The 16,601-nt window shown below is 39.8% G+C and overlaps 1 protein-coding gene across 1 annotated transcript in view; it reads right to left on the bottom strand.

Moving 5' to 3' along the window:
- Nucleotides 1–6,583: 6,583 nt before the first annotated feature.
- Nucleotides 6,584–16,601, bottom strand: part of GABRP (gamma-aminobutyric acid (GABA) A receptor, pi) — a 29,608-nt gene continuing 19,590 nt past the window's right edge. Inside the window, exons 8-11 of the mRNA XM_011947771.1 lie at nt 14,790–14,927; nt 11,890–12,042; nt 10,874–11,061; nt 6,584–8,671 (exon numbers count right to left, since the gene is read on the bottom strand). Of these exons, the coding sequence (XP_011803161.1) occupies nt 8,369–8,671; nt 10,874–11,061; nt 11,890–12,042; nt 14,790–14,927 (782 nt within the window). The 3' untranslated portion in view covers nt 6,584–8,368. The remainder of the gene's footprint in view (nt 8,672–10,873; nt 11,062–11,889; nt 12,043–14,789; nt 14,928–16,601) is intronic.

Here is a 16,601-nt window from a genome sequence, read left to right as displayed (position 1 = left end):
AGATAGGGTAAGTGAGGGGCTTAGTACATAGTTGTCACCTAAAAAATTGTAGCTATTAACTAGCATTTACACACTATGGACTCCTGTCCTTCCATGCAACTTGTAACATCAAGTGTCTCTATCTGAGAAAAAGCAAAATAAAAACACCTCTGATGGACTGCACTATGGTGATTATTCTTAATATTTTCCCCCAGCAAACCGCATAAAAGTTACTTTACTCCTGTGTTCTATTTGGAAAGCATTATAAAACTTTGAGCAGACAGTGGTGCTGTGACAGCACAGTGCTTACCAAAGCACAGTATGCTTTTCTGATAAAGATGTAACTTTATTGCCCTTTATGTACTCTCTTGGTTAATATAGTAAGCAAATGGGAGATAATTTGAAATACCTTTACTACCATTTATAGTATCAGAACATACAACTTACCTTTAAAAATGTCAAAGATTCATTGCAATGGAAGGCATTGTGTATACATACAAATGCATTTTTAAAACAATCACCAGTGTAGTGCTGAGAGGAATCATGAACTGAGATCTTTCACCTTCGTAGAGATGAAATAGGATGTTCTTGTTAACTGCATTCTCAGGCAGCGAGCCAGGCTGCTCCAGTATGTATTGTGGGCAAGATGCCGGCTTTTCTGATCTCCTTTGCAGGAACTTTCGGACGGAAGAGGTGAAAAGCAGGGTCCTCTAGGCTAACAAATGCCTTTAAAAGTCCTTTCTAGGGAAGAATGATCTGTTTTGCTAGTAAAGATTCCAGAGATACCCCTGCCTCAAATTTCTGGTGAGTGGGTGTGGGGGGGCGTGGAACAGTTCTGGCAGATTGAGAGAGATTGTCAAGACACAGGCCACAGATAATGCCATTAAATCTTTAAAAGTCGCGGCTTGCTGTTGTACTGTAGATGTTGTAATCTTGCAGCACTGCTTCTGCATAGGCTGAGCGTGAAGCTGGGTGCACAGAATCCTTTGAGGAGGTCATGAGATCAGTGAAAAGATGCTAGGCTTAGGAGACACGGCTAGTCTTGGTTGTTTCCTGTCTGATTTTGGACGCATCCTGTGTCGTCTTCCACCCTTTCTACTAACATATCGTATAAGCTGGTTGCACTTCATCATGTCCTAGCTACTGATTTTCTGGGAGTAGGTAATATGCATATAATTGTGTATCAAATTAATGAAGACCCATTTGTGTGACTGATATCCCGTGTCCAAAATACTTTCACATTTATAATCTTAATTTTTAACCATACTACAAACCTGTGAGATAGAAAGGGTGAATATATTCGTTCCCTTTTACATATTGCAAAACTTAGTCAAATAGAGATTCAGTTAATAGTAGAGTCTAGGTCTCTTGACTCTCATTCTTAGGTTCCTACTCTAAATTAAACTGGATTAGTCTTTTGGGATAAGTCTGAAATGGAATGCAACTAGATTCTTTGTGGAAAAATAACTTAATAAATTATATTAAATTCCTAAAGAAGTAGATAAAAAACAAAGTTGTATTTCCCTTGTTGAGAGTTTGCCTTTGAATCCCTCTGTGAAATGAATCAGAATGTTTTGTTAGGATGTAAGAAATATACCAACTCAGAAAAAGCACATCTCATATATTTTTAAATGGATAATTTCTCCTGGGACTTCTTTACATTCTGAAAATTCACTTTATTATTGCATTCTAAAGTTTGTGGCACTAAATGCCACGGCATCTGAGTCTACATTTTACTGGTGATATTTGTGGTTATCAGTTTCCACTGTCACCCTATCCCATTTCCTTTGTTTTGTTCCATAGATATGATTTATGAAAGAGGGCTTTTTGATCCTTCAAGATATATTTTTGTGAATTGGTTCAATAATTTGTTATTGAAAAGCAAAATCCATCAGAGACATATCTGCCTACTTCCCCTAAAAAGAAATATTTTCATAGAGACCAACTGTCTATTCATCATTCATGCCTCGTCTCTGTATGTTTTAAGGACATAGCCACAATTCTTGTTTGTTAAATGTGTCCATAGATGTATTCAACCTGAAAGCCCAGCTTCAAAACTTCTAAAATTTGGAATTACACAAGTGTCTTAGTCCACAAAGAAACTGCAGGCCTCTGCCTTGGGTGCAGATACAGAGTAAAGTGGCAGGCTAGACTCAAAGAGGCCCTAAGAAGGAGAAGGAAGTCTGACTCTCATTCTTGGGTTCTCACATTAAATTAAACTGGATTAGTCTTTTGGGATAAGTCTGAAATGGAATGCAACTACATTCTTTGTGGAAAAATTTGCAGTTGCCTTTTTGTGTCACAACTCTGACGATCACATATTTCTCAGCTGAGTGCTCCCTCCTTTCATTACTCTGAGAGTTCTCAGCAAAGCTTTTGACTCATACCCCTGACCTTGAGGGCTACCTGTGAGGCATCATTCAAGCCAGCCGCCCCCTCCTACCTGTTACAGAAAGCAGGCTCTTTGGTTGCAGGTAGTCTAACTATTTGCATTCCTGTGAAGGTTTTTAATTGATTTATACAAACTCAAATTAACTTTAACTAAGGTTAAAGTTTAGTGTCTCAAAAACTGGGAGTTGCAACAAAGAACTGCTGTATCCCTGTATACCTGCATCACTCTTCAGCCACAAATTTATCATTGGATGCTTTTTTGTCATGTTATGGTCATGTCAGAAATGGATGTTGTACTAGTTTGTTTTTGCTTTGCTATAAAGAACTACCTAAGACTGGGTAATTTATAAAGAAAAGAGGTTTAACTGGCTCAGTTCCACAGGCTATACAGGAAGCATGGCTGGGGAGGCCTCAGGAAACTTTCAGTCATGGCAGAAGGTGAAGGGGAAGCTGGCTCGTCTTACATGGCTGGAGCAGAAGGAAGAGAGAAAAGGGGGAGGTGCTACACAGTTTTAAACAAACAGATCTAGTGAGAACTCATCATCATGAGACTAGCAAGGGGGAAGTCCTCCCCTATGATCCAATCACCTCCCACTAGGCCCGTCTTCCAACATTGGAGATTACAATTTGACATGAGATTTGGGTGGAGACACAAATCCAAACCATATCAGATGTCCTGTTCCTTCTTGGCACTAACAGGAGATTCAATGAAACAGAGGGAAAAATTTGCTTTCTGTCTGGTCTACATATTATTCATATTAAATAGTTTTATCCTGTTGGGCTTTTCCGTGTGGCAGACACACTGTATTATTTTACCCTCCTGAAAATATAGTTTTCATGAAGTTGTTGTCTTTTCCACCAAGGCATGTGGCATCTGTCTTCCCATCTGGCTTCACATCTGGAGAGCTTGGAAAAATACAGGTCTTGAGTCCATAAGTTTGAGTTGAGACTCTGGGGTCGGTTGTCTATGAAGCTCCTCCAGTGACTCTTGTGATCAGATGGATTCAGGAACCACTGCTTCAAAGCCTGTGTGTCCAGAGTCCCCACGACCACTGGCTAGGTTTGATGATTCACTAGGAGGATTCACAGGACTACGCATATAATTGTACTCATGGCTATAATGTATTACAGCAAAAAGATACACAACATTGTGTGTATCTTCACTGAGAGCTCTACAACTCTTTAACCCTTGGCTGTCATCTTCACTGAGAGAGGAATAGCTAGCTGGCTTGTAAATGCAGATGTCCTCAAAGATTACAGAGACATTGGACCATCAGAGAGCTATTTACTCACTTTTCATGTTCTATTCTCTTTTCTAGTTTTCAAATAGGATTGCATTTTATCTAATGTCTGGGAAGGCACAGTTATAAGAAATGATATTGGATGATTAAGTTTCATATCATAGCCAAGTCACTGAAAGCTATAAATCACGTGATTCCACTTCAGATCCCCCAAAAGAAATCGTAATTTTGAAGTTCAACCTTGTGGGCCACCAGGAATATTCTTAGGCATTCGTTTTATGTTAGCAATACTTTGACACTTTAATTTTCTGCAGCCAGAGGCATCTTCCTGCATCTACAACTTTCCAAGATTACCTGGTAAAATACAGCCACCTGCTTTCAGACAGGTGGATGGCAAAATCAAAGGGAGAGATGATTCTTTATTCTCATGGGAAATTTCCAGATGGAGAATCTGAGCATTTCATTATTCAACCTGCACATTTTCTTCCTTCTAAACAATTAGGCTTTCTCTGAAGTGCGTTTATGTCTACTTACTTTTATTCAGTTCACTTATTCAGGTGAATAATGGAACAGCATGTCCCTTTCACAAAATTTCTCTTGAACCTAATAATGACAGTCCTTTCCAAGGTACAAAAGCTTCTTCTTGTTGGACTTGTTTTCTATTATTTAAGTCATTTCTGTCATTCTTCTCTCTTTACCCATTTCTGTACATCCCTAGAAGTATGGGCCAAAATTGAACTCAGTGTTTTTCAACCCAAATATACTACAGTCTGATATATATTTAAATTCTTTACAAAACTGTTGAAAATCATATGTAATTTAATATATATTTAATATTAAAAATAGATTAAACATGTTTTCAATTTTTTTCTTTTAAAAGTATCACACATAACTTACATTGATCATGTATTAGGGTGTAGTTCCTTGTCTGTTAAGAGACAATTTTTAAAATGTATACGTTTTAAAAAGCAAGGAACTTTGGCAGTAAATAAACTGATAAAAATTCACAATGGGCCAGCAGCTGAGAAGAACTGCTCTCTATGTATAAGAGTAAGGCACAACATTGAAGAAAGACCATATCTTTTTTTTTTTTTTGTCTTTGTTTTTGAGATGGAGTCTCACTCTGTCACCAGGCTGGAGTGGAGTGGCGCCATCTTGGCTCACTGCAATCTCTGCCTCCTGGGTTCAAGCAATTCTCCTGCCTCAGCCTCCCCAGTAGCTGGGACTATAGGCATGTGCCACCACGCCCGGCTAATTTTTTTGTATTTTTGGTAGAGACGGGGTTTCACCGTGTTCTCCAGAATGGTCTTGATCTCATGACCTCATGATCTGGCCACCTCGGCCTCCCAAAGTGCTGGGATTACAGGTGTGAGCCGCAGCACCTGGCCGAAAGACCAGCAGATCTCTATGCTTGTCACTACACTTGCCTGATGTATTTGTTCATTTTCACACTTCTATAAAGATATTACCTGAGACTGGGTAATTTATAAACAAAAAAGGCTTAATTGACTCACAGTTCTGCATGGCTGGGGAGGCTTCAGAAAACTTACAATCATGGTGGAAGGCAAAGGGGAAGCAAGGCATGTCTTACATGACAGCAGGAGAGAGAGAGAGCAAAGAAGTGAAAACTCACTATCACGAGAACAGCATGGGAGAAACCACCCCATGATCCAATCACCTCCCACCAGGTCCCCCCCTCAACATGTAGGGATTACAATTCAAGATGAAATTTGGGAGGGAACATGGAGCCAAACCATATCACCTGGCACTGAAAGCCATCCTGTACTTTTCTTTGATGGGGACTCCCTTGCATTGCCTGCTCATTTCCAGCTTGAGGTCTACTGTAATCTCCAGCCCTTTTCTGCTATGCTCATTTCTCCCTTTTTTTTTCTTTTTCTTTTCTTTTCTTTTCTTTCTTTCTTTTTTTTTTGAGATAGAGTCTCACTCTGTCACCCAGGCTGGAGTGCAGGGTGTGATCTCAGCTCACTGCAACCTCTACCTCTTGGGTTCAAGCTATTCTCCTGCCTTAGCCTCCCAAGTAGCTGTGATTACAGGCACCTGCCACCACACCCAGCTAATTTTTTCTATTTTCAGTAGAGAGGGGGTTTCACCGTGTTGCCCAGGCTGGTCTCGAATTCCTGACCTCAAGTGATTCATCTGCCTCAGCCTCCCAAAGTCCTGGGATTACAGGTGTGAGCCACCGTGCCCCACTGTCATTTCTCCCTTTCATTTGAAATGAACCATCTGCCATTTAGTTGCTATTGAGTGTCTTCTTATATTTGTATGATTTCTTATATTGAGACTATTGATAGTCTCAGTAGCAGGTTAACTAATAATTATATTTCTATGACTTAGAATATTCCCAGTCCTAGCTAGTTTCATATCCTTTGGAAATTTGGTGAGGTTGTTCTTGATATTTTCATGCAAGAAGTAAACATTTTGAACAACACGATCAGTGGGACTGCTCTGGGTAGGGGATACGAGGGACAGATTTAGAATATTATAAGTTTTTACTGAGAACTCTAATGTAGTAGCTACACTTTAGTGCAGAGTGACACAAAATCCAAGAATCGATGTTCCCCCCCCCAAAGTGTATTCTCAAATTATAAAAACATCATTCAACAACAAGAAAGAGAATTCCAAGTGATAAAGAATGCTTAGAAGAAAATCTGTGACATTTTTCGAGAATTGGCTTTCTCACGATCACCAGGCTCAATTGTTTAACTGCAAGGCAAGTGTTGTGGTGCCGTGATGTCAAAGAAAACATTGGCTGTGTCACCAGCATTTACTATTTGCTTGGCAGAAGATATTAATGGTAGGGTTAGTATGTGTGTCGTGAGCATATATGTGTACTGTCTGGGGTTGGGGGGGGACATGAGGATAGAACAATGTGAGCCCATTGACTTTGCACTGTGACACATACCTTCTCCAAATTGGATCTTATAACAATCATTCTATAGATGACCACTTGATTTGGTGGGTAGCTAATGTGGTATATTTATTTCACAGTTTCACATCTTTATCATTGTTTTCATACAATGCTTAAATGGGGTTTCAGAACAGATATTTCCTTTTAAATTTGTTTTAAAAAAATCACAAATACGATTGGCTCATACAACCACGTTTCACCTCTTTTCACCAGCACCCCCATCCATTCCCATTAGAAACATTTTGTTAAAAAATCAGGTGATCAAACTCACAGAAACTGAATTGTGAGAAGTATAATAGGAAAAAGAATGAGAACCTGTGGCAATAGGGAGTTACAGAAGAGAAACCATCTTTTAGAGCCATGGTTTATTTCTGACAGGAAAGGTAAAGCCGTGCATTTATTAGAACAGGAAGCTAAGAAATTAAAGATTGTCTAAAATAACTGAGGCTGAACTGGAAGTCTTCACCCTGGCACTCTCAAAAAATCACTTTTGGTACTGTTGGCTGAGCCTGGCAAAGGAATGTGCGTCCCTGGCTGGATTTGGAGAGGACAGCTCACCCGCAACCTGAACACAGGTTCTGTAACGTATCTCATTGTTACTCAGAAAGTTCAGTACTCAGGCCAGCATGCTCCTGCTCATGCAGGATAAGCCACTCAGAGTAGACCAGCTGGAAGGATCTGGGATCCGAGCAAAGCCAAGTTTACTTAAGCTAAGCCACTTGTTCCTGGGTCATGCTGTTTGTTTTCTAATAAGCATCATTCCTGATCATTAGAGCAAAGGGATGAATGCTCCTCTTGGAATGATATAGGGGATCTGCCCCCAGGAAAGTGTTGCTCAGTGTTAGAGTAGCAGCAGTGACAGAACGACAGTGACTCTCTGAGTCAACCCAGCACTTTTAGTACCCCATCAGTACGTGAATAAAGGCAGCTAGAAAATGGATTCAATTCTACAAGCCTTCATGGCAACAGCCCATATTAAGACTTCTAGAACAAGTTAAAAAAAAAAATCTTCCATTTCCATCCATGCGTGGGAAAGGGGCTTTAGTATTGTTTAGGGTGGATGTTGTTTAGGATGGATGTGTGTATAATAATAAAATGATAAGATATGTATAGTGGGGGAATAAAGCCTCACAGTCCTTCCAGTGTGGGGAATCCATTGTACCTTAGAACCAAGGAATTTGTTTAGATTTTTGATCTATTAACTTTTTCTTCACTTAAGTTTGAATTTTCAGTGATACGACTTATTGGAATTTGGGGATAATTCTGTTGTGGTATTAAGTAATATTCATTATTTAAAAACTCATCTTGGTATTGAGTTAGTGCATTGACTTCCAACAAATTGACATAAGCCCATATTTCATTTTAACCAGAAACAAAAACTAGAAAATGTTACTCCCTAAATAGGCAGCAATGTATTTTATAAGCACTGCAGAGCTTTAGTAAAACATGTATGATTACTTTAGAAACAACTTCTGACACTTGAGGGTTACCCTTCCTTCCCATTCTTTATATGAGGTAAATGCAAACCAGGGAGCCACTGAGTAAACAGCCCTGAGTACATTTGTAATTTTGGGCTCCATGGGGATGTCCTTGATTAAGATGAAAGAGGAATGGACTGATATTTCTATTACAAGATCCTGTAATGCTAGGACTTCTACACAGCTTAGAATAATGGTTGGGGGTTCATTCTTTGAGCAGAAAGTCTCAAATATTATTTTAGTCACTTGTAGCACCATTGGATGTGGGTGCACACTTGACCTAAAGTACCATTTACATCATTATCTTGTCCTGTTGAAGACCTATGGCATGCAAGAAATTTAACATTGACTCAAAAATACATGTAGTATGCCCAGTAAAATACATTGGCTAGCATAAAAATCAAAGGAAACAGTAGTTTGGAATAGCGATCAACATTACTGGGGTTTTGAATTGTGAAATAATCAACAATCCTGCCCATCTTTTCTCGGAAGACAAACTTGAACTTGTCACTGGTTTTCATTGTCAAGTCACTGTAGTCAACATTGTCACCGGAAATTTCAATGCTGGCAAAGCTGATCTTCCGTTTAAAGCTGGAGATGGAGCTGTTGATGATGTTAGTAATACTGACTTCTTCCACTTCCTTCGTTGTCCCCTAGTTCATAGACAATGCAGTTAGCTTAAAAGACTTGACTTAGCAAAATAAATAAGTAGGTAATGAGCTAATAAAAATTTAGAGGCCCAAGGATTGAATAATTAGGCTTAATAGAGAGTGGCATTGAGTGCTTCAGAAACTGGCCAATAAGCCAGGCTTGGAGTCCTGTTACCCTGTTTGGAGACACCTATTTGTAGGTCACCAGCATATATAACAGGAGGAGTAACCATGGCCCACTGTAGATATCCTGAACAGTGTGCCAGATGCGAAATGCTCAGGCTTTGAAGTTAGTGGACGTGGGTTCAAATTCCATTCGGCCATTCACTGTTGTGAAACTTTAGTCACCTCAGTCCCTCTAAGACTTGATTTCCTCACCTGCCAAATGGTGATTGGTATTGCCATCTTGAGACTGATGGGAAGATTAAATGGTAAAAAATGGAAAGCATCTAGTAGGTGTTTGATGACTTCAATTCTGTTCCAGGGAGAAGGGAGTAACTGATTATGAGAGATAATAGAAATCAGCTGTGTCTTAAAGGCTTTGCCACAAAAGCAGAAATAGTGATGCTCCCTGCCATTGCAAGGAGTTGCCATTCTCCAACATGGCTGGGGTCAACTCCCAGGAATGTGGGAGTGTAGTGAAGGCAGAGAGAGTGTGCTTTGGATCCTTGGCCAGGCCACTTGCTAGGTGTGGGGTCTTATGGGAGTTACCATGTCACTCTATAGGACAATGAAATGAGTACCATTATTATCCCAATTTTACTCTTGAGAAATTTGCCACATCAATGAGTGGTAGATTTCTCAAGAGTAAAATTGGGATAACAATGATGCTCATTTCATTGTGTTGTTGGATGAACTAAAGGAGATGTTGATGGATGTTTAGGACACAGCGATCACTCCATAGTGCAGTGGTTATCATATACACAGCAAAATAAGGGCTTTCTGGTGTCTTTAGAGGAGGCTGTCAGTATTTCACCAATCTCCATTTTGCCAGTCTAGCAAATCTAGATTTTTTTGGGGGGTGGGGGGGGCAATAATTCAACTTCCTTCTTTCCTCATAAGGAAGCCTAAGAGAACAAAATAAATGAAAGCCATGATCCTCTTTGGCTGGCACACATGGTCATTTGCCTTTGGTGCTTGGATGACATGACTGGGAGACATTGCTCACTGTAGCCAAACACAAGGGAAAAAGCAACTGGATCTTTGGGTCATTTTGATTCCTCATTCTTCACGATTAGACCGTTTGTGGTCCTAGCGCTTTGCTAAAGGTGGGCACCTCTTCTGAACTGGATCCTTATCATTTTCTTGCTTCTTAGCATGAATTTTAGTAGGCCATTATCTATAAAATTTGGCTTCCAAATAACACTAGGGGTCCATGGGCCTGTAAAGAGTGATAGTTAAGAGTGTGGTCCAATGCTTACTGCAAGTGGGAATAGCGGATAAGTGCCAGGCTTTGGAACCAAGTAGGTTTGGGGTGGAATCCCAGCTCTACCTCTTAGTATCTATATCCCCTGCAGTAAGTCTCCTTCCCTTCTTGTTATCAGATTTCATAAATTTTAAAAGGGAGATAACCTCATTGGGTTGTTATGAGCGTTTACAATAACATAATATTTGCAAAAGGCTTGTTACTGTGTCTGGCACATGTAAATGCTTGATAAATAATGACTATTATTATTATTTAGAGAGCTGGACTACAGTGTTCCACTGCTAAACCAAATAATGACAGTTTTTCTCAATTAGCAGAAAAATATGCTAACCAAGAAATTTGTCACAATCTAATATATCCATACATTTTTCAGTAAAGCATTACTTGTATAATTTAAGAATACAATAATACAACAAAAGAATTACATTTTAAGTATATATATATTAATCTGAAACTTGCAAGCATGCTTTGTTTCATATTGGATTCTTCATGGATGCTTGCTCCTGTGGTTGTAATTTTATGCTGCATACAGATAACATATTTTCTTCTGGAAAATTAAACATATTAATATCTCACTGTATTTGGTAAAAAGAATGGTCTTTTTCAAGGAGCACCATGACTTCCAGCTGCTCCCACCTGAACAAGGATAAGACTCACTAGAGCACAGGGAATCACTGGGGGTGGGGTGGGGTGGGGATAGGAGCCAGGTCCAGCCCATGTCTACAGACCTGCACTTGGCACCAGTGATGGATCATACACAGGGCCCTCAAGACTCTTACCCTATCTTTGGCTGCCATCTGCTGTAAGGAACTGTAGTGAGCAACTGCGTATTCCAGCAAGGCCCCAAACACGAAGCTAAAGCAGATCCCCAGGTACACATCGATGGCCTTTATGAAGCAGTTGGTGTTGGGAAGAGAAGTGCGGGACCCGATCATCAGTGTGGTCATTGATAACACAGTCGTCACTCCTGGGAAAACAGGCAGGGGACGTTCCTACAAAGTGACTGGTTAGCCCTCCACCATAGCCTGGCAGAGTGTCCCCATTTGAGAATTGGCAGGGTGAGGACAAGACCCAGAAATGGAATGCATCTCATTTTGAAAAGTCTGTGACCTTCTAGAACACGGTTGATTTGTCCATTTTGTACAGATATGAGTGATGTGTTTTTTTAAATGTTTCACATTCTGTCTTCTCCTAGGAGGGGGTGATCAGTATGCAAAAGAACTGACAATAGACCATCTAAGCACAATGATCCCTTGCTTGTCACTGTAAAACTTAAGTTTAAAAATACACCACTCCTGGCACGGCATGGTGGCTCACACCTGTAATCCCAGCACTTTGGGAGGCCAAGGTGGGCAGATCACTAGAGGTCAGGAGTTCAGAACCAGCCTGGGCAACACGGTGAAACCCCATCTCTACTAAAAATACAAAAATAAGTCAGGCATGATGGCACATGCCTGTATTCTCAGCTACCTGGGATTCTAAGGCAGGAGAGTCGCTTGAGCCTGGAAGGCTGAGGTTGCAGTAGCCGAGATCACGCCACTCCGCTCCAACCTGGGCGACAAGAGTGAAATTCCGTCTCCAAAAAAAAAACCAACCAACCAGCCAAACAACAACAACAAACCCACACTCCTAAAGTAGTCTCTTTCTGTCTCTCTCTCTTTCTCTGTAAAAGAATCTCCCAAGAAAACAACTGTTGGAACTGCCTTAGGAATATTAATGAAGACAATGGTAAAAGGAAAAAAAAGCAAGTACCTGACAAGCCAGTTCTTAGAAATCTCTTGTTAGAGCTGCTTACCAATGCAGGTTCTTGCAGGGACTGAGTCGAGGGAGATCCAAAATGAAACCCAGGACAACACCACCAGGAAAGTGGAAGGAACATAGGTTTCCAAAATGAAATACAGAACATTCCTCCGAAGCTCAAATTGTAAGACCAATCTAGTGTAATTTCCTGAAAGGGTAAACAATGGATAGGAAATTGTGTCTGTTCATGTAGCAAGTGGTTTCTCTATGGGATGCTTAACTTAACTATATGTACATTAAGCCCTCTGTCATTGATCAAAATCTGGTTCTGTATGAACTGTCATTATGATTTCCACAGGAGACATTGCTGTTGCACTGAATGGGATTTATAGGGGCACTGCTCTGCCTCATGTCCATCTTGGGCTTTTCTGTATCACAGTATTCCTACAGCACTGCAATCAATACTGGTTTTCTTGACGTCTGCCTCACTAGACAGTGAGTCCCTTGGGGGCAAACACTGAATCTTTCAGTTCTGCACTCGCAAAGTAGTTGTTCAATAAATACCCATTTAATGAAGATTACCTGTGACCATCTGTTTCTCAAAGAATACTATGGAATAGACCTAATGAACCTATTAAATTTAAGTGAATTTTTGATGATTTCAGAGGCACCCCGGGTTTTATACTACTTCAGGGTCATCCTTAGGAAACAGTGTATTCAAGATGTGGGAAAGGCGTGTGTTAGAGAGCTATCATTAACAAAATTCTGTGTGGCAAATAGGCTACTGTAGCACAAAACATATGTCCATGGGTTAGAGTTCCAAGCTCTGCTCCTGCTGTGCTTCTATTATGGGGAGGTGAGCAGTAGTGGCCAGCATTGGTATGGATGGATGAATGAAGAGGTTATCCTCTGGGAACAGGAAAAGTCTGGCTTAGATTGGTGATAGGGAAAGGCAGGATAGTGAATGGGAGCTGCTCCAACCCCCTATCACCCTCAAATTAAAGCCTGAAATTAGAAATTATACCATTAAATAGCTAAACAACAGACATATGCTGGGATAAATATAGTATAGAATAAAAATACGTACTTTTAGAGCTTGATGAGACCCTAGGGATTACTTATTGTTTTACTTTATTGATGGGTAAATTGAGACACAGGGAGTTTTAGTGATTTGAAAAGGACCTGGAGTTGATGTTAGAAGAAAGAATAAAAACCAGGTCTTTCGCCCGTTGGTCCAGGGATGTTTTATCAGTCTACATTGCCTGCTTTATTTCTTTGATTTTGAAAGTCAGTGTTTTAAAAACAAACAAGCAAACCTGAGAATCAATATTTGACTAAAGAACAACCCTCTTTTGTACCTAAAGGGGTTCGTTATGTGCTACGTGAGATTACATAATTTTGAAAACTGAAGCCATTTTTAATATGAACCCAATTTGGGAATCCAGATTTGGTAAACTATGACAGCATAGCCCTAATTTACAAAGTTGTCTTTAAAAATAAAGTGTATTTATTTGTCCATTATAAAAATAATACATGATAATTACTTAAAATTCAGAAAATAAGGCCAGGCATGGTGGCTCATGCCTGTAATCCTAGCACTTTGGGAGGCCAAGGCAGGTGGGTTGCTGGAGCTCAGGAGTTCAAGACCAGCCTGGGAAGCATGATGAAACCTCGTCGCTACAAAAAATACAAAAAATTACCCAGGCATGATGGCACACACCTGTAGTCCCAGCTACCAGGAAGACTGAGGTGGGAAGATCACTTGAGCCCAGGAGGTGAAGGTTGCAGTGAGCTGAGATTGCACCACTGCACTCCAGCCTAGGTGACACTAGAGTGAGACACTGTCTCAAGAAAATAAAATTTTAAAAAAGTAAATAAATAAAAGAAGAAAGAAAAGAAAAATTTGGAAAATAAGAAAAATGGGGGAAAAAATCACCTTTTCTTCCATTCCAGTCTTTTCTCTATACATAGCCTTTAATTTCTAATTTTCATGTAGCCATGATCTTGGTGTGACATATGATTTTTAATGCCATCTAGGCTCAACTAAAATACACAGTAGGCTGGGCCCAGTGGCTCATGACTGTAAATCCAGCACTTTGGGAGGCCAAGGCAGGCAGATCACTTGAGGTCAGGAGTTCGAGACCAACATGGCAAAACCCCCTCTCTACCAAAAATACAAAAATTAGCCTTTCATGCTGAAGCATGCCTGAAATCCCAGCTACTCAGGAGGCTGAGGCACAAGAATAACTTGAACCTGGGAGGCGAAGGTTGCAGTGAGCTGAGATCGTGCCACTGCACTCCAGCCTGGGTGACAGACTTTGTCTCAAATTCTCAAATAAATAAAATAAAATAAAATAAAATATGCAGTAATTTTTTAGGGTGCAAATATTGATGAGAATAAGTATTCTTAATATTATCATAAGGAAGTGAGAGGAAAATACCTGCTGCTTACATATAACATCACATCTTTCAAAACATGTCTATGTAAAATCACCAAAGACCAAGAAATGCATTTCTGGTAAATGAAATGAGTAAGTGATACTTCCTGCTACGTTTGTAATAATTAGGGTTTCCGTGCTTTTGTTGGACATTGCTGCTGTCTTCTTCATCTTTGAGCTGTATTCTTATTTTCATTCTTCAATGTTAAAGAACCAGTGTTCCAGTTAGAAATATGAATAAATTTTATGCATGAGGGAGGCATGGAATTTGAGCAATCATTAGAAAATATCTGGAGGTACATGGTGCAAGGCTTCAGAGCTGGTCCAGAGGTCTGTTCCTCAGTGGACCATTTTAATACTGGGTATGGAGGAGGTGGAATTGCTCAGCCCAAACCCTACTGTCCCTCTCCACTGCATCCCAAAGAGGTAAAGTGAGCAGATGATATTTCTGACTTAGAGAGCAACCCTACACCTCAGTTCACTGATTTTAATTTATACAGTTTGTCACATGAGTTACCTGTCTCCTGCTGCGATCTGGTGACTAAGGTGAAATACCGCTCTATGGTGTACTGAGCAAGCCGCAGGTGTTCCAGCCCACGCACAGAGTCGTTCCCTCTCAGCCAGGTGAACTCCACGTCGTTTCCATCATAGCCCCCTGGTAAATGAAATGGAGCCCTGGTCAGTGCAAGGGTGTTCCAGATTGAACTGGTCTGAAAAATGCTGTGATATGGAGACAGCATGAGTTCCTTCTTCATGGTGATAAGTCCAAGGACAATCCCATGCAGAACTTGGCATGATTTCCCAAGTGCAGTTGCAGTGTCTGCTCTGAATGAACTGACCTGCTAGGACAATTTGCCGTCAATTGAGAGCTTGTCCTGTGTTAGGTATTGCGTAGGTCTGGTGGATGATAAGTCATTAGAAGTGGCCTCCCTCATTATTTAAATTACATTTATTAAGCACATATCTATGAACACACAAAGATACTGCCTTTCAAGATTGTATAATAGCTCTGATGATATTTTCAGGGACTTAAGAACTGATCTCTTAATATTTCCATATTGGCATAAATACAAAAGCAAAAACAAAAATCCTGCTTTATTAAAGCATGTAAAAATGCATGTTAGATAAGTCTCAGAGCAGTTTAATTAATATAGTTGACAATAGTAACAATAGTTACCTTTTGAACATTTATAAGTACTTTATACATTATGTCACTAATGTTCTTGTAAACTTGCAAGGTAGCCATTTCTATATTCAATTCTAAGATGGACATTTCTTTACATTTTCTGAAACTGAACTGGATCTTGTAGTTGATTCATATCTATATAATATATATAATAATGTATATATGTATTTTTATATATAGTAGAGCTTATTTTTTTTCCTGAAATGTTATTATTCAATAAATGCTGTTCCATGGAACTGAGTCACTATAATGATTTTCCCACATTATTCTTGAAAACTCTCAGATTCAGAGGGGTTGCATAACTTTCTCAGGATAATAAAGCAAGCAAGAAAGACTTACCTTAGGAAAGTTCAATCCCAAAGTCTATGAGTGATGATAATAATAATACTTATGATTTAATAAGCGATTGCATTTCCAAGTGCTTTACAACATTATCATCTCACTTAACCCTCAATATAGCTCTTTGAGAAGATATATGAATGGTTCATAAGCAAACAAAAAGATACTCAACCTCACTAGTCATTAGGGAAATGCAAATCAAAACCACAATAATACACCTCACACCCATTAGAATGGCTCTAATAAGAAAGACGGACAATAACAAAGGCCAGCACATGGAGAAGCTGGAACATGAGCTAGTGGGAATGTGAAATGGTACAACCACTTTGGAAAACACTAATGCGGTAACAATTTCTTAAAAACTTAAATATAAATTTACCATTTGACCCAGCATTCCACTCCTAGGTATCTGTCCAAGATAAATGAAATCAGGTCCACACAAAGACTCACACAACAGTTTTCATAGCAGCACTACTCATAATAGCCAAAGGGTGGAAACCAAATGTCCATCAACTGATGAATAAATAAATAAAGTGTGATACATATCTCTCACATGAATATATATATATATGCATACAAAGGAATGCTACTCTGTAATAAAAAGGAATAAAGTACTGATGCATGCCATAACATGTGTGAACCTCAAAAACATGCTAAGTGAAGGAAACCAGATGCAAAAGACCACATAGGGCTGGGTGTGGTGGTTCATGCCTGTAATCCCAGCACTTTGGGAGGCTGAGGTGGGTGGATCACCTGAGGTCAGGAGTTTGAGACCAGCCTGGCCAACATGGTGAAACCCTGTCT

The sequence above is a fragment of the Colobus angolensis genome, unplaced genomic scaffold (genome assembly GCF_000951035.1).
Source record: "Colobus angolensis palliatus isolate OR3802 unplaced genomic scaffold, Cang.pa_1.0 Scaffold27, whole genome shotgun sequence".
Lineage (NCBI taxonomy): Eukaryota > Metazoa > Chordata > Mammalia > Primates > Cercopithecidae > Colobus > Colobus angolensis.
Note: the sequence above shows the minus strand (reverse complement) of the source record. Positions and strands in the feature narration are given on the sequence as shown.